This window comes from Tachyglossus aculeatus, chromosome X2 (genome assembly GCF_015852505.1).
Source record: "Tachyglossus aculeatus isolate mTacAcu1 chromosome X2, mTacAcu1.pri, whole genome shotgun sequence".
NCBI lineage: Eukaryota > Metazoa > Chordata > Mammalia > Monotremata > Tachyglossidae > Tachyglossus > Tachyglossus aculeatus.
The window spans coordinates 8,562,094-8,580,864 of record NC_052100.1 but is presented as its reverse complement, the minus strand read 5'-3'; the positions used below and the strand labels follow the sequence as shown (position 1 = coordinate 8,580,864).

General features: G+C 45.4%; 1 protein-coding gene across 3 annotated transcripts in view; it reads right to left on the bottom strand.

Annotated features, from left to right (window-relative positions):
• Positions 1–2,744: 2,744 nt before the first annotated feature.
• Positions 2,745–18,771, bottom strand: part of MEGF10 (multiple EGF like domains 10) — a 109,810-nt gene continuing 93,783 nt past the window's right edge. For 2 of the 3 annotated variants that reach the window (XM_038770597.1, XM_038770599.1), the window contains 9 exons: positions 18,223–18,351; positions 17,389–17,517; positions 12,822–12,950; positions 11,673–11,909; positions 10,885–11,012; positions 9,936–10,059; positions 7,521–7,565; positions 6,519–6,722; positions 2,745–5,871 (listed from right to left, as the gene is read on the bottom strand). In XM_038770597.1, coding sequence (XP_038626525.1) covers positions 5,708–5,871; positions 6,519–6,722; positions 7,521–7,565; positions 9,936–10,059; positions 10,885–11,012; positions 11,673–11,909; positions 12,822–12,950; positions 17,389–17,517; positions 18,223–18,351 — 1,289 coding nt within the window. In that variant the 3' untranslated portion in view covers positions 2,745–5,707. The remainder of the gene's footprint in view (positions 5,872–6,518; positions 6,723–7,520; positions 7,566–9,935; positions 10,060–10,884; positions 11,013–11,672; positions 11,910–12,821; positions 12,951–17,388; positions 17,518–18,222; positions 18,352–18,771) is intronic. The other variant, XM_038770598.1, reaches the window with a different exon arrangement.

The window sequence follows — 18,771 nt, the reverse complement described above, 5'->3', positions numbered from 1 at the left end:
TTCCCACTTGAGGCTCACAAAATAGGAGGGAATCCAGGTATTGAATCTTCATTTTACAGGTGAGGAAACAGGCACAGAGAAGTGAAGTGACTTTCCTGAAGCCACACAGCAGGCAACTGGTAGAGCCGGGATTAGAACCCGGTCTGGGCTCTATCCCCTAAGCCATGCTGCCACAGAGAGGAGGCATGAGCAGGGGACAAGAGCAATGAGACTGAGGCACAGTCAGTAGGTTGGTGTTAGAGGAGTGAAGGGTGTTATCTGGGTTATAGTAGATTAGCGGGAGATGGAGAGCTGATTGACCATTCCACACCCGAGCCTGGTGGTGGAGTGGGGACTGAGCGGCTCTGTCCCCAGGGAGCCTATGGAGATGGAGAAAGGGCTAAGGGGCTTGTGCCCTGGGGGTAGGGTGAGTTGCGATGAGATGGTGTGTCACTTTGGCTTTGGTTAGGAGGAAGATCCATCCCCAGTAAGAGCAGATGATAGGACCAAAGCCTGCATTTTCAGGCCTTCTGGGGAGGTCTCTCCTCTCTCCCTTCATTTCTCTTGAGAGCTAGGGTCCAGGGGAAGTAGAGGGGCAAATCTCAAGGAGGATGGACTCACCTCTACTGCCAGATGGGTAGCCACAGAAGAGGGTGAGGACTTAGGAAGTGCAGGGATTATGGGGGTGGCTCTCTAAGCACCTAATAGGAAATGAAACATGGCCTAGTAGAAAGAGCCCGGGCCTGGGTTCTAATCCCGGCCCTTCCACTTGTCTGCTGTATGACCTTGGGCAACTCACTTAATTTCTCTGGGCCTCAGTTACTTCATCTGTAAAATGGGGATAAACTACCTATCAATCAATTGATGGTATTTATTGGGCACTTACTGTAGGCCGAGCACTGTTCTAAGCACTTGGGAAAGTACAATACAATAGAGATGGAAGACCCGAACCCTACCCATGTTTTGACTTTGTTCTAATAATATTTAAGTGCTTACTGTGCCAAGTGTGGTACTAAAGGCTGGGGTAGAGATAAGGTGATCAGGTTGGACACAGTCCCCATCCTTTGAAGGGATCATGGTCTAAAGTGGGAAGAAGTGGTATTGAATTCCCATTCTGCAGATAAGGAAACCGAGGCACTTAGAAGTTAAATAACTTGCCCTGGGGTCACACCGCAGGCAAGCGGCAGAGTTGGGATTAGAATCCAGGTCCTCGGACTCTTGGGCCTGTGCTCTATCCATTAGGCTAAACTGCTTCCCTTTTTTAGAATTCTTGACTCCAAAAAGCACATATTTACTCACATACTTGCCCCAGATTTTTGCAACCCCCAAAATGAGGAGTTATTTCATGGGGAATTAAGTCTAGCAATAAGGGCAGCAGGAGCAAGAGGAGTGAAGGAAAAGGAAGGTAACAGGACACTTTAGGCTGCATCTCTTCTACCGCACTCTCCCAAGTGCCGCATGTAATAGGGAATCAATTAATTTCAGTAATCCCAACCCCTTCTCCTCCTTCTCTCCTGTAAGGCCTTATTAAGAAGAAAGTCTCCTCCCCCTGTGTGAACCTGTCTGTTGCCTTATCAAGTTCCGACCCTTCCCAGCGCACTGCTAGCACTGCTTACAATTACAGTATGTGGTACCAAAACAATCTTTTATTTCCTCCTCAAAATTTGGAGGATGAGGGAGGGGGAATTATGCTGTGAAGGCAATTATGTGGGTAAATACAGTATTGTGTCCTGATAAATTTTTGTGGGGAGTGGGCTAGAAAAACTGACAAGAGCGCGCTGATCAATCCATGTGAGTTCCTCAGTAGCCGACTCTAGGTAGAGGCCAAATAACCATTGATGGTACATTGAGCATTCCTTTTTTGACTAGGTGAACTATCCAGTCATTCGTAGAGAAGCAACATGGCCTAGTAGATAGAGCATGAGCCTGGAAGACAGAAGGACCTGGGTTCTAATCCTGATACAGCATTTCAGAGGTCTGGATGAAGTTTTGAGCTAGTTGTGAGTGGGCCTGGCTCACACTGTCAGCCTGGTTAATCCTCCCTGGGTTTCCCTTCTATAGAAGCAGGGTGTTAGGGGAATTCTCAACATCTATACATCCCCAACCCGGAGATGTAACAGAACAGACAGCCCTTCAACTGCTAAAGGTGAGTCAGCTGCAGCGGCTGGGCCCTGCTGCTTTTTTCCGTCTGGGGTTGGGGATGACAGTGGGAGGGATTTGGGTCATTCAGAGGTGCGTATCTAGAACTTGTCTATAAAACCCTGGTGATTTCTTTGGGTTTTTTTTGCTTTTAATTTTCTTGTGATGTTAGCCCTATGTGCCAAGGACTAGCTCTAGGGTCTGCATCTTAGCTCTCACCCTCTTCCCTTCTCCAGCTCTAGGTGGAGAAATAGTACTTATGGGGCAAGAAGTGTAAGGGCAAATTAAACAATGGTTGGAAAACGGGCTTCAGACAGGTAAAAATAAAGTGATGAGGAGATGGATCAAGTCAGAGGAAGTTGAAGAGTATGCGGATTAGTGAGGGGCAAAGTGTGAGTGGGTGGGTGGCGTGACTGAAAAGACAAGGGACGCATGCCCTTCCATTATGTGTGCATGGAGAGGTGGTCCTGGAGCCTTAGGATGAAATCTTTTGAAATTTGATGAAGGTCACAAGTGACCCTGTCACTTATCATTCTGGTTTTTAGATGCCAGAGGCTTCTCCCGATGAATTCTCAGGCCCTTAAACCCAGTGGAATCATACGGAGAAATCAACTCCAACTTTCAAGTCTTTCATTAGAAACTTTATTACATGAACCTATAAGCATGTTTGGTGGTTATAAATGGTAGCAAAGGGTACGACTGCTGAGCATCCATTATATCTTTGGAAAGTAGAGATATTTCAACAATGAAACATTTTTTGTGTTACAACTAAAACAAGCCAGACCTAGTTTGTAGTTTTCCTTTTAAAAAATATAATTCAGTCATATCAAAATGAAGCCTGGGGTAGGAACACAGAGACTGACTAGCATTAATTGTTCCCCAAAAAGGCAAAGTCTACCATACAAGAGTTAATACACAATGCACCCGTCTGATTTAAAGGATTAAAACAAATTGACTTTTTTTTTTTTAGCCTCATGCTCTGAATTCTTCAATCTGGGAAGCATACAGAGTGAACTTTATTCACAGGGATCTCTACTGCAAAAATGTAGGCCTTTAAAACTCACTTAAAATAAGGCAAATTTCCTCAATATTTCTTTCTAGTCCCTGCATTTTGTTTTTGTGTATTTGGTCTTTTAGAAGTCTTGTCACTAGGTGATGCCAGTTATTGGATCACCTAAACTCCTAGAGCTGAAATGGTTAAAGAAACTAGATTTTTGGGTAAGTCTTTCAGCGAGTCGCCACTTAAGCAGACCTTTTATGGTCCAAAGGTTAGTGGATTGGGTTAGTTTGGGTTGGAAGTTGCTTGGAGTTCAGATTTCTTTACAGTTATTTAGAGGAAAATTGATTAAATTAAGACAATTTTGAATTCATCAGCATCATGATCACCCATGGACTTCTGTTTGAGAAAATCATGAATGTTTATTTCAAATATTGTCACTACATAGTGACCTTTATCCTCTCACCCACTAGAAATGCTTAAAGTTTATTGAAACAACTTAGCAAATTATTTCTTCTTCAGTCTGGTTGGCATGTTTATATGTAGAAACTCCCTGCTTCTCCCCCTCCCCAAATCCTTTTATTCTGCACCTTGCCATTATGATACATCAACAAGGAGCCTTAGGCTGTGAGCGTCAGGTGCCTGAGGAGATTATTTTGATGATAGCACAATGTGGTTCTGTTTGAAATGTTGAGAAAAAAACCAGCAGCTTTTTTTTCTTCCCTCAAACTTTTATGTTCAGAATGATTCTCAATCTTTGGTAAATCCATATAGTGATGGATGTCTAGATAATCTTGCCATCCCCAGTATGGTATCTCAATCTGCTAGACTGTGAACTCCTTGAGGGTGGGGATCATGTCTACTAATTCTTTTGGACTCTTCCAAGTGCTTAGTACAGTGCTCTGCACACACACCTTCAAAAATTATTGTTGCTTGATTGATGGTAGAATCCCATTTCTATGAAATGCTACAATTTCCTCCCTAATTATTTTACCAAGGTGGCCAATTAGTTGCGTTGAAAAGAGCCGTGGCCTTGCCAAATTTCCAGTCTCTAAAAGGTGAGCCTATAATCACTTATTCTGAGGTAGGTGCATTGCTTTCTGGTGCATTTCTCCTCCTCTCTAGTGATGGCAGTGATGGGCTTTGTGAAAAGAAACGGGTCTTTCCAATCCTAACCATAACCTTCCCCCCACCCCCACCACTAAAGACTAGCAGGCCAACTATGTTTCAATTTCCCCCATGAAAATGGGATTTCAAGATTAGCTCCTTTACTAGTGCTATTGTTTCCACAGTCCTAGGTGGATTGAGGCACGTCCGATGGCTCAGATGCCAAAAAGCTAGGACCCCTTATCCGTCCTCCACTCTGGGTTGTGGCCTGCCTCTGACAGCTGTTAATGACGGTAGAAACTTGCACAATTGTACCTTGTTTTTTTAGAGAACAGTGAGTGCTTCTTTTCCAAACGAAACAAAGGATGGGTGACGAAAATACAAGATGCAATGGCCATATACTCTATTTTTCAACGATAAGCTCGAGCACTAGAAGACAGAGGTACACAATATTAAAATGGGAGAGGCAAGTTAATGAAAACAAGGGGGAGGGAGTGCATGTATCAAGGTATTAGCAATGCTAAAGACCAGCTTAAGCATAGTTTCCCTACACTAACACTTAATAAAAGAGAAGGTGCCTTTCTAAAAAGAACAAAGATATTTCTCTCACTGCTAGGGAAAAATGAACCACAACCATGTACTAGTCTTATTCTCTATTACATTACATAATACGAGTGGCTTACAAAACCTTATCTTGCACTTCAAATTTTCAGCATTCATCACATTTTTTTTCCATTTCTAACACACTCATTCAGTTTCTGTCAAAAATAAAATGGTTTCACTGTTATATTTGTGAAATAATTACTGATATGTCAAGGAGGGTTAGTGGAGTGTTGTGAGATGGGGACAGTCATCCCCAAAGTCAGGCAAACCCCAGCGCTAGCTACAGCTATCCAAGGCAAACTTTCACGATTCCTTCAAATCCACCATCTGGAAACTGGCATTCCTTTCTAGGTTTCCTTTCTAGTTTGCAGTAGCCTCCGGGCTTGTACATGGCTTGTGTCACCACCTCCAGAGATGAGGACAAGCCACGGCAAGGTAAGAATGCCCAGAGAGGCGGGGCAAAATGAACATACAGCTACTCTAAGAACAGTGTGGGTGGCTGCACCATCCTGAGAAACATGCTGCAGTGAAAATGAGAGAGTCGTGAAAAGCATCACACACTCTGGATAGTGAAGCCTTTATGTTGCTGGAGTTGCTTGGCCAACTGGTGTGTTCGCCCAGCGGGTTATGATGTAAATGTAGTGTATGGGGCTGCTATAAAAGTAACTTGGAAAGAAAGCTTAGAATTTCCTCCGTGTGTCATCTATCCCCCACCCCTTCAGTGACCCACAAACCTCACATCTGAGATTCTTGGTAAATGCTCAGCAATTGTCTAGCCAATGGACGAGCATCCCAAGAAGGTAGCAAACTAGAGAATGAAGGAGAAGCAGATTGTAGTTCTTTAAAAACGGTCCCCCGTGCTTCCCTGGGGCTCTGCAGGCCTCATTCTCCACCGCTGACCTCTTCCTTCGGGGATGGTGGAGTGTCTCGGACAGGTAGCAAGTCATAGTGGCATGGAATGTGGCTGTTCTTTGGGAGGTCGTATGGATCTTGACCAAAAGGGACAATGTTCCCGAATCCTCCTTGGGCCACGCTCACTGTAGGTTCTGTGAAAACCGAGAATGGCTCTTTAACGGCAGACACCTGGCTGAGGGTAAGTCATGCTCCATCTTTTCAATAACCTTTATGCCCCCTCCTATTGGCGTGTGTGGGTGTGTGTATAAAAGTGATGCAGAAGGGAGGGAAAACAGAGTGAGGAGATGAGAGAGAAGTCAGGGCAAACTTCCTGGAGGAGATGTGAACTTAGGGTTTTGTAGAAGGGGAGAGTGGTCGGATATGAAGGGGTTAGGGGGTTTCAAGCAGGAGGAAGGGGTTGAGGGTGAGAGAGACAAGATGGAGGCACAGTGAGGAGGTTGGTGTTAGAAAAGCAAAATGTGTGGGTTGGGGTGTATTGGGAGAGGAGCAGGGAGAGAACTGACTGAATACCCAAAAGCCAGTTTGGGGATCGCCTAGCTAGAAATGGATCACGTGCTGATGAAATTTTCCTAATCTCTAATTTTTTTGGATGAGGAATGAGTGGCTTTTTAAATGATGTTTTAAAGTGTTCCAAAGTAACAGTGCTTAGTACAGTGCTGGGCATGTAGTAAGAGCTTAACAAATACCATTAAAAAAAAAAAAAAGAGGAAACCTCATAACTTAAGCAGGTATCTTTGTCCCCTTAGGCAAGTAGAAATGAAGTACAGTGAATACTTACCAACTTCATAGACATTCTTATTGCCTGAAACAGAGCTGCTGATTTCAGTGTATGGGTAATCCCTCCGGGCGGGTGACTTCATCTCCACATAGCCACATTCTGAACTTTTGGGGATCAGAACTGGTGGGTCTTTAATGGTAGCGTATGGATTTTCTGAACTGTTGAGCGAACAGCTACTTGAATTATATTCGGAATGCTTTAAGTCTAGAGAAAAGAAAAATAAAAAAGCAATTTTAATTTTTGTGTAACATTTATATAATTTGATTATGCTGGCAGTGCCATCAACCTACTGTGTTATCTAAGACAAGTCCCAACTCTCTGGGTCCCTTATTTCTCATCTATAAAAAGGGATAATATTGTCTATGGCCTGGCTACCCAATAGTGATGTTTGGGAGAGTAGCTAGCTACTCCCTTTTTAAATAAATACTTTTCAGGTCATTGCTAGATTTGTTTATGTACTGTTACTCTTTTTAATCCACCCCAACCTGGGGTGTTTGGAGGTAGGGGGTGGGGTTTTTTCATGGTCAAAAGTTGATGGATGGGGACCCCTTCAATCAATTGTATTTGAGCGCTTACTGTGTGCAGAGCACTGTACTAAGCGCTTGGGAGAGTACAATACAACAGAATTGGTAGACATGTTCCCTACCCATAAAGAGCTTAGGGTCTAGAGGACTTCACTTTCTTATGCACTCCTTGTGCCCTGTGCATAGCTGGTTTCCTAAATCTGTGACCCAAGGTGCAGGGAGGTGGGGACGATCATGACCTAGGAATCAGAGCAGGCAAGGGCACTGGCCAAAATTAGCTTGGGCTTCCTCCCCATTCATTATCTTTCCTGTCCTTCTGTCCACTTGGTTCTTTATCTCTTTCCTGCTTAACCAAGGGTTCGTTTCCACTGGACCCTATACTGCCCTTTCCCTCACCTGTCCAGCAAGCTACCTCTGTCCTCCCACTACTTCGATGGTAGGTGTCTCTTTCAAATTCTTCCTCAACTCCCCTCCTCACCTTTCAGGGATTTCCCCACGTAGCCTCTATCAAGCCCAAAAGCACCTAGAGGGGGGAAAAGGGGGGGCGGGGGGGGAGAAAGACACCAATGAGCACACACATAGAATTTGAACTATCAAATCTAAAGTCCCAGAGGCTTAATAGACAAGTAATTTGTTTTTTTAAATGGTACTTGTTAAGCACTGACTAGGTGCCAGGTACTGAACTAAGTGCTGGGGTAGATATAAGCTAATCAGATTGAGTGTGGTAACTGAGGCACAAAGATGTGCATTGCTGAAGGTCACACAGCAGACAAGTGGCAGAGCCAGGATTCAAACCCAGGTCCTGTGACTCCCAGGCCAGGGCTCTATCCATTAGGCCACACTGCTTCTTGTGATAGACTAGTGGGCCACTGCACCTTTCACTCGGGGGTTCATATCCCCTCTTGGTCAGTTTGTTTTGTCCTGGATGAAGTTTCCATCTAGAGAAACAGTCCTATAGGAATAGGGTGAAATTCAATAGGGGCAAGTGCCAGGTAGGGCATTCGGGAACCCAAATACAAATACAGGATGAACCTACAAACAGAAAAGTCACAGCTGAATGTGAATATGAATATGAATCAATCGTGTAGTGTCATTATTTAAAAAGCCAACAGGGCACTGGGATTAGCATCCAAGAGTCAGGAATTCATCCTCCCACTCTACTCACTGAGGATAATGGGCTCAACCTTGTGATGCCATACCCGTAAGGGTAAAATCACCTCCCTTGTCTCCATGGAATTAGTGCCTTTGAGTTTCACCTTCTACAAACTACTGCATATTTGTCACTTTTGTCTGTTTGGCTTCCCCATTAGATTGCAAGCTCCTCATGGTCATCACGTGTGTCTTTACATCAAGCAGAAACTACTGACCATTTGGATTCAAGACTCTTAGGCTCTTTACCAACACACACACACACACACACACACACACACACACACACTCTCCTTTCTTCTCTGCTGGTAAATACTTTTGCAAAGTTTGCAAATACTCAGTTCAACCTTCACAACATCGCTAAAATAGCCCTCTTTAGTATATAAGGTCCTTGGGGACAGGGAAGATATCACTAGCTTGTGTTGTCCTTTTCAAGATCTAAGATCTGCACTGCACCTAGGGTGCCTCAATTAGTGGAATTACTAAAAATGCCTTCCCAGGAGGGAAGGAATTGAACTATTGATGTTGAGATTACAACACACTCTAATAGCGAAAATGCCTGGCTGGCTGCAGAGTAGGAAGCCTTGAGCCCTAAGGGGTTTTCTTGGCCAAAGAATCCTCAGGTTGCCCATCCCGATCTGCCACAGGACAGAGACAGCTCTAACCCCAAAACATGACACACGGAGGTAATCTCTGAAAACCCCTGTTAGCTGACCAAATCACTCAACGTCACATGTAATTGCAACAAGCGGCCACAGGGGGGCAGCAGAGCATACAAGACAGCCCCAGCCCCTTGAATTCAGACCCATATTGGGTCTGTGCCTGTTCTGTGACTGAGGGACCAGACTGCGTGAAATCTCAAGAAACTCAGAAAGATGGGGCAACTGCCACTCCTATCTAACGCACAGAGAGTGAAACCAACCTGGAGGAAGCAGCTGGTTGGATTTGTAAAGCAGCTGGGAGATTGGGAGATAGCTGGAAAAGCAAGAGAAAGATGAGGAAGCAGGAGTAGGATGTGGAGGGAGTACTGAGGATACCTTGGGAAGTTCACGCCAGATAGCTTTGATTTTTACAAACCAAGCAGTTGGAGAGGTTTTTCGGGTGGTGAGGGGCGGTAGAGAGATCGGGGGCTTCAGGAATGAGTTTGGAAAAGCTGGTGGAGGTTGGAGGTAGGTTAGTCTGAGGGAAGAACACTAGAGTTGTCACTGTACATCCCCCAAACTCTGGTGCTGTACTAAGCGCTTGTGTATTTTTCACAAAGAGGGAGAGGGGAGCCTTACCAGGAGGAGGAGGAGTAAAACCTCAATTTCCTTCTCCTTTTCTTGTCTCTGAGGACAACCCTATGGTCATTTTAGCCTGTGTCAATGTAAGCTCATTGTGGGCAGGGAATGTATCTGGTTATTGTTATGTTGTATTCTCCTAAGCACTTAGTACAGTACTCTACACACAGTAAGCACTCATATACAACTGAATGAAGAACCCAGTTGGATGCAGCGTGGCTTAGGAGCACGGGCTTGGGAGTCAAAGGTTGTGAGTTCTAATTCCAGCTCCACCACTTGTCAGCTGTGTGACTTTGGGCAAGTCACTTAACTTCTCTGTGCCTCAGTTACCTCATCTAGAAAGTGGGGATGAAGACTGTGAGCCCCACGTGGGGCAACCTGATTACTTTGTATCTACCCCAGACCTTAGAACAGTGCTTGGCACATAGCGTTTAACAAATGCCATCATTATTATTATGGCTTACCGAGCTCATTGAGGTAGCTGCTGTGCTTCCAATCTGCAGGCAATGTTCCCGTGTAGTCCACAATGCGCCCTCGCTTTCCAGGATCCACACTCTTAAGATTCACAAACAGCTGGCTTTTATCTGTCTATTTTTCAAAAAAGAAAAATGATGTAGAATGAAGCAGATTTGAGGCCAGAAATATGGACAGAATACAAATTGCAGTTGGGAGTCATCAAAAGGAAGTTCCCCTGATGGGTTTTGAGGCCATCACTGCAATTAAGACCATCAGTCTTAAAGAAGCAAATGGATGGGCCATGGGACCATCCAGCCCAGGACTCGGTCTCCATCCCTGACACCAGGATGCTTGGGGGACTGGCTTCCTGGCCTTCCATCCTCAGGGTTAGGGATGCCTACACTTTTCTATCCAGTACCTATGAGAGACTTCTTGTCCATGGATTTAACCAAACCCCTCCTGAACCTATTGATGGTTTTCAGCCTGCCCAACTTCCTAGGGTAACAAATTATTTATGCTATCACCACCTGGGTGAAAGAGCTTTTGCATGGGCCTGAGAGTCAGAGGACCTGGGTTCTAATCCCTTCTCTGCCACTTGTTTTTCTGAGTGACCTTGGGCAAATCATTTCTCTGGGCCTCATTTTCCTCCTCTGTAAAATGGGGATTCAATTACTGTACACCCTCCTACTTAGACTCCCTAACCCATTACATATTCACCTTTTTGCTCTCACCCCTTCATGATTCTGGAAGCTCCAATTCTGTTCACTTTCAAATTTCATCTTATCAGACTGAACAGTCCTTTTCTGTGTCCTCATATGGAAACTGTTCTAGCCCACTGACCATTCTGGTAATTGCTAGGTATGTGACGAAAACAGCAGCAATAACCACAACCAAAAAACCTTGGAAAAAACAGCAGACCTTCCTGCTTTTCCCTCAAACAGATTTTGCTTACTTTACCTTTGCAATGGTCATCCTGTCCCTAAGGTTGACATGAGATGATGGGGTGCATTGGGTCAAAGTATGATAACTGGGGTTGGTGAAATAATGACTGTTTGTGTTTCCCCCATTGCAGTGCGGAATGGTATCTAGAAGAAAGAGGAAAGGAAATGATGTTAAGACAGCTGCCTTCCCCAAACTTCATATACAAAGCAATAAAAGAGACAGCACCATTCGGAAACCCAGTTTCTTCTAGCCATCTTTACCTTGTCCATCGGGCTAAGCTGCAGTTCACGGGCCTGTAAGGAGTGCCAATGCATTGCTTACAGCAAATGGAATTAGTTTGCACAAGTCTCAGCTGTCAGCAACATGCCATCAGCTCACCTCACCCCTACCCAGAACAACGTATATTCAGTGTGAAAGCTCTCTTGTGGGTAGAGAATCGGGATTCTTTCTTTTTACATGAAGGGGTAGTTTCAGTCAGTCAGTTGCATTTATCGAGCACTTACTGTGTGCACAGCACTGTACTAAGCACTTGGGGGAGTACAGTACAACAGTAAACACACGTTCCCTGTCCACAACAAGCCTGCAGTTTAGAGGTGGAGTTTTGATACAAAATGAAACACTACACGTAGTTTTTCCAAGGGTCCTAGTTACTCCAAGGGTACAGATAACTAGGAAGAAAGGTGGGTGAGTCTGGAAAGGGGAATGGGCAGGGCTCACTGTCACAATTCAGAAACCAATCTTTGTTCTAGGATTCCAAGGATGCTTCATTGGTTCAGGATTGGGGTTGTCAGTACCGCTCTTACCTGAAATCCTGTAATCTGCACTGATGACCCGCATAGCAGGTGTGTAGGCAACTGCTGGCATATTTGATTCTTTCCCCTTCTGCTTATGTCTATAAATAATGAACAGTGCCAATAGGAAGATGACAACCAGGACAAGAATAATGATGCCGACAATTGCCCCAATCTGGTATGAATCAGCAGGGATAACAGTACTCGTGCGACTTAAACTGTTCAAATTCCCAACTATTATGACACCAGCTGGAAAACAAAAAGAAACAGACATATGGGAGGATTACACTGTGCCAGATAAATATTTGATTTCTCTTTGCAACCCTTTCATACTGGGCTAATAGCTGGTTGCTTTTAGGATATGAAAAAAAAAATAATTTGGAAGCTTTTGCAAATGGCAACAAGCATCGTTTCTGAAAAAAATACAAATACATTAATGGGCATTTCTGACCAAAAAAACCTCAAGATAGTTGTGCCTTCTACTAATCTTGTCCAATGTGCATTTTAGAGCATACATGTTTGTTTGCAAATGGTGGTCAGGGAGGCAAGAGGGGATGGGGCAATGCTTAATAAGATGTGAAAGGATGGGTTTCAAGGCTTAGGTGGAGAGGGTAGATTTTGAAAGGAGGTGGGCAATCTCTTGAGAGAGGATTGGGGTTGGGCAGGAGCTGGAGATGTGGGGATGATGGGGAGATTGTGGAGAGTTCAAACCTGAAGGTTTCAATTTTGTCAATGAAGTAGATGGCAAAGTCATCAGGGCAAGAGATTGAGGAGGTGAGGTTTTATGAAGGACAAAGTCAGAAATAGGGTGGGCAATGGGCAGGGGAGTCAAAAGGGATGGAGAAGTACTTTTAGGCGAAAGAGAGGGCAGAGTTATAGCAGATGAGGGGGATTTTGAGATAGATGAGGGCAGTTTGGAATCTGGATTTCCTCCAGCAGTGCCCCACAGCTTGAGCACAAGATAGAGGAAGCATTACTGTGGAGGTGAATTCAGGGCCGTGGGAATATGGGATCGACAGAGACAGGGGAATGAGGGAGTTGGGTTCAGTGGAGACGACAGAGTTGAAAGTGTGGATCTGTGTGTCAAGAGGGGAGGTTGGGTAGAGAGACTAAATGGGGCAGCAGCGTAGTCATTTTCTGCACCCTTGCTCTGCTTCTTACCTTGATCACATCTCGCACCTTTCCAGCCTGGGCTACAGTAACAAGTTCCTGTGATGTGGTCGCAAGTAGAATTGTTCAGGCAGTCACAAATCTGTCGACAGCCATAGCCATATGTTCCTGGAGGACATTCTGTTCAGGAGAGTAAAAATAAAAAAGGACTTAAACGAGGGGATGACAAACTGAAAAGCTTAAAAAAGTGCCTTTTAACAGGGATGGTCAGTGGACCGAGTTGGGGACAGCCCATCCATCACTCTGTGTGGCCTAGTCTCCTTGTTCCCTCTCCAGTGCTGTTATGGGACCGGGAGAGGTGGAGTGGGGTGGGAATGAGCCCATCAGATCAGTTCTGCTGCTTCTTACAGTGGTCAAGACCATACTTCTCTGCCCTCTTTGGGAAAGCCCATTTGAATAGATGCGGTGCCCTGAAAGGGGATTTGGATTTACTCTTGCCACTTTGGAAGGGTTCTGGGAGGGTGATCAATTTCACCTAACCTAGATTCAAGATCTATTTCACTGCTTTGGGGGTCTGGAAGCTAAAAAAAAACAAACAAAACACCAAAGCAATCAAAATCTTATTGGTTTAAAAACAGTGCTCCAGCCTGCAATTCATTCATTCAATCGTATTTATTGAGCACTTATTATATGCAGAGCACTGTACTAAGCACTTGAGAAGTACAAATTGGTGACATATAGAGACGGTCCCTACCCAACAACGGGCTCATACTTTGTTTCTCTCTTCCTAAGCTATTCCTGTTCTAAAAAGGAAGGTAGGGTGATTTGGTTTGGTCTTTGCCTTAATTTAGGGTTACCTTAGACCTAACCTTATTTTTCAGCCTTCTGCCCAAGCAAAGCTCTCAGGTAACCACATGGCCTTGTACAGGGTCCCTGACTTGGCTTAATTAAATCCTGACCCTGACAGTATTGACCCTCAGTGGCTTTAAACATTACCTTGCAAACCTTGACTTTAGTATTACCTGCTGAGCTTTCCATGTGTGTTATTAATTAGATCCCGACTAAACCAGTCTCCCCATCTTCAAAGCCCCACTAAAATCTTGTCTCCTCCAGGAAGCCTTCCCTGACTAATCTCTCCTTCCCCTGCCTTCCCTTCTGTGTTGACTATGCACTTGGGCCTATACCATTTAAAGCACTTGATATCCCCACTCCCTGCCAGCCTCACAGCACTTATGTTCACACTCAGCACTTAGAACAGTGCTTGGCACATACTGAGCACCTAATACCATAATTATTATTGTTATTATTATCCTTATACTCTGCTGCTTCCCCTCCTTGTAATTTAATTTACTGCCTGCCTCCTGTGATAAATAGTAAGATCCTAGAAGGCAAGGATCATGTCTACCTACTCTGTTGGAATCTCCCAAGGGCTCAGTTCAGTGCTCAGCTCACATTAAGCGTATGGGATCATGAGTGGAGTTCAGGATGGTGAATCTGAATCCTCATTTATGGTTACACAGCAAAGAGGCCCCAATTTCAATCTCCTGAGAGAAAAGCATCAGGTAGAGTCTAATAGTCTCTACTGGGCATCTCCTGTGTGCAGAGCATTATATTAGGTGTCAGGGGCATGTACAGAAGTAAAAGACACGTTCTTGGCCCCCAAGGAGCCAAGTGCCTAATGGTGCCCTCCTATCCTTGTAGCCACTCCAGATCTGCCCATCCCTGGCATCGCTCATTCTCATTGTCCTCCCCAGTTGGTTAGTAAATCATGTGGCCAGCAGCCAGCTCATTATAGTGTGTTACAAGCCCCGGGCCCATCTTTTGATGACTTTCTTCTCATAAAATTTCCAATTTGCCCTTGAATCCAGGACACCTCTCAGTCATTGCTGCTTTTCTCCCAGGCCCCTGCATTTTCCTCCGCCCCATGCTATTCCCGGTCTCATCTATCCAGTGGTACTTCTTCTTGGTGGTGTGTAGACACTACCTATTCCTCTTAAACACTTTGCTCTCAGAAACTCCTTTCTGACAGCTGCCTGGAAGCATTCCCTCAATGTATTTTATGTGTGGCGGTATGCCTGATGGGTTAGTCGTTGGGGCCGTTACCCTGGGGCACTTTGGGCAAAATTGGAGCAAAAAAAAAAAGTCATCAATAGACAGGCCTGGGGCTTGAAGAATGCTCTAATGAGCTGGCCACCAGCCACATGATTCACTAACCGGCTGGTGAGGGAGAGGAGAAAGAGCCATGCCAGGGATGGGCAGATCTGGTTCTCCCTATGCCTAGGCTGCAAAGAGAGGAGGGAACCAGGCACCCTGTACAGCTCCCCTCTTCTTCACCTGGGTGAGGGGGACCCTGTAGTTATCCTCTTTCTCCCTAGTGGCTTCTTCCTTCCCTGTCGTGTTTTCTCTCCCCTGCTTTTCTCTCTTCTGGCATTGTTGCAGCTCTTTCTTTACTGCCAAAGCAAAGCCCAGTTAAGAATGGCCTCATGTGACCTAGTAGCAAGTCTGAAATATTTCCTAACCAGAGGAGACCCAGTGACTTAAATTTTCACAACCTGGTTATCCTGAAAGTGATATGGGCAGAAGAGGAAAGACAAACAGAAGGCAAGGTTTAAGACTATGTGCAGGATCAACGGTGCTAGAGTGCAGTGATCCAATGTCCTGACTGTCGTGGGATAATCCCCAAATTTGAAGGTCTGACCCATAGCCCACTTAAGGGGTTTTGGGGCAGGAAGCATAAAGAAACCTTGGTCCTATAGGGAGGAAGATATTGGGAAGGGGACGAGAAGGAGCGAGAGGAAGAGGGTGCCATGTAGACCAGGCCCAGTGGGGTCTGGACTCAGAAGTGGCTGTGTCCTCTGTCATCGCCTCCCCAGCCAAATGGAGGCAGCAGCCAAGAGTGAGTACTCTTTCCCTCGCCTCTTTTCTCCTTTTCCTCTCTTTCTGTCCCCCTTTTAGCTTCTCCTTTCTCTCAGCCCTCCTCCTAATCCCTTCTTGCTTTTCCCTTCTCTCCCTTTCTCCTTTCCTCTCTTCCTCTTCTCCCTTCCCCTCCATTTTTCACTTGTTCTTCTCTCTTTTAGGCTCCACCAACACCCTGCCCAAGGTGACCCAAACTTTGGCTAACATCTTGGAACTCTGATTTTTGGTTTTGCCACAGAGTCATTCAGCTTCTTTGGGTTTCACTTGCCTTGTCTGTCAGATGGGAGTGTGAAGGCCCTAAGGCTCAAGAACCAAAATGGGCAACTTGAATTCAAATGTTTAGGGGAAGCAGCGTGGCTCAGTGGAAAGAGCACGGGCTTTGGAGTCAGAGGTCAGGGGTTCAAATCCCGGCTCTGCCACTTGTCAGCTGTGTGATTTTGGGCAAGTCACTTAACTTCTCTGTGCCTCAGTTCCCTCATCTGTAAAATGGGGATTAAGACTGTGAGCCCCCTGTGGGACAACATGATCACCTTGTAACCTCCCCAGCGTTTAGAACAGTGCTTTGCACATAGTAAGCGCTTAATAAATGCCATCATTATTATTATTATTATTACTGGGGCTACACATCTTCTGTCCCATTTTGAGGACGTCTTCTCCTCATTGCTCAAAAGCCTCCAATGACCGCCATCTCCGCATCAAACAAACTTCTCACCATCGGCTTGAAGGCTCTCAATCACCTCTCTCCCTCCTACTCGTCCTCCCTCCTCTCTCACTACACCTCAGCCCACAAGCTTTGCTCCTCTCAAGCTAACCTTGTCACTGTGACTTGTCTCTCTTGCCTCTGACCTCTTGTTCACACCCTCCCTCTGGCATGGAACTCCCTTCCACTTTACATCTGGCAATCCACCACTCTCCCCATCTTCAAAGTCCTACTAAAGCCACAACTCCTCCAAGCAGCCTTCCCTGATTAATCTCCCCACCCTATTTCCCCTGACTGCCACTTCAGCACTTCCCCATCAAGTAAGCACATAGGTAATCAACTGCACCCTTCACTATAGCACTTCTGTACATATCCTTAAACTTTAGTCTTTCCCCCCACACTTGGAATTTATTTGTGTCAGTTTCCCCCATTTGATTTCAAAATCTCTGAAGGCTATGATAGTGCCTACTAACTCTTGTACTCTCCAAAGTGCTTAGTAGAGTGAGTGCTCTGCACAAAGTCAGTGCTCAATACCTACTATTGACTGATTGTCCCCCGAGTGCTTGGAAGAGATTGGTTGGATGTAGAATAAGGATACTGCCTGTGCCGGCAGAAAGCAAGGGGATGTCAGCTGAACATCCAGGAATAAATAATCTTTAGCAAAGCAGTGTGGTATAGTGGAATGAGCCCGGATCTGGGAGTCAGAAGACCTGGGTTCTAACCCCAGCTTTGCCACTTGTCTGTTGTGTCACCTTGGGCAAGCCACTGAACTTCTCTGTGCCTCTCTGTAAAATGGGGATTCAATACCTGTTCTCCCTCCTTAGACTGTGAGCCCCACGTGGGACAGGGACTTGTGTCCAACCTGCATATCTTGTATCTACTCCAGCGCTTAGTACAGTGTTTGACACAGAGTAAGAGCTTAAATACTGCTATTAACAATAATAACTCATCCAGGCCCAAAGCATTTCCGAAGAAGTAACCATCTACCGCTTTCATACTTACTCTGTTCGCAATGTTTCCCCATGAATCCAGTGCGGCAGGTACACTGCCCTGAGATGTGGTCACAGTCTGCTCCATTCTGGCACCGGCACCCTAAAGCACAGTCCTTTCCATAGAGCCCCAGTGGGCACCCTGTGGGGCAATGGCAGCAGTGAGGAAGAAGGATTTAATGACAACTATCGTCCTGATCACACTCACTCTCTCAGATGAAAAATCAAACATCAGGCACCTCAGCTCCTCACAAAGATGTTAAATAGGATGGGGCTGTTACTGAAAGATCATTAGTTGTCAGTAGGAAGACACCCAATTATCACAATTAGCAGTTTAATGCCCAGAGGCCCAGCCAGAGCATGAGACACCACTCCAATCCTCCCCCAACTCCCCACCACCTTCCTTTGAAAACACCAACTGGGACTGAAATGTCCAGGTGATAACAGTGCACAAAGAGTACAGTTCTACAGAACAGAGAACCTCAGGTCACTTGGATTTCCTTTAATTAGCCACGTGAGCCAAATCCTGGTTTAGAATGACCCTCCCTCCCTCTCTGCACTCCCACCACCACTGCCTACCGGTCTTTTGGTTCAGAACCCACCCCGTATTTGACGGCGTGAGGTTGCCAGCTAAGCTGTGACACTGGCTTCCTGTTCCCAGGGGTTTTACAGAAGAGGGTACAGAGAACCTAACTCTCCTGGAGAACATGCCTAAAGGGGAGCGTGAAAGTTAAAGGAGGAAGAAGCGATGGATCAGGGAGTCCAAAAGGCCCATACAAAGCCATTGACCTTTCAGTGACTGGCTGGTAAGGCCTTGGGCCAGCCAAAGATTGCTGGAATTACTTACTCTGGGTGCAGTAGAGGCCGGTCCACCCTGGGGTACATTTACATTCTCCATCGTAAGCACTACAGTAAGCTCCGTTGTGGCAGCTGCACGTGTGGATGCAGTTTGGACCCCAATGGGCAGGTGGGCAGGCTGAAATCAGTCATATTGGTTGAGAGATTTGTTAGTCTCCTGCGTCAAAGTGATTAGACTACGAGAGTGTTAAATCATTCCTAGTTCCACTGGAGAGGTCATTTCTATGTGGACAGCTGCCATAAGAGAAGCCCAGAAACGGGATAAATTTTGTTTGAGCTCCCCCAAGAGCCTATTCTCTTTTCTCACACCAAACAAGCCAGATCTTCCTTATTTGGTTTAACTCTCAAGTGCCTTTCTATTTAATTGCCTCCCTTTGTTTTTATCATTTTATACCTATGCTTTTACTCTTTGACCTAGTAGACATTTGCAGTTCGTGCCAGCTTGTTTTCTCCATTAGACTGCAAACTCCCTGAGGGTAGAGACCATGTCTTTTACTTCTTTTGTAAGTTCCTGAGCACCCAGTAGAGTGCTCAATAT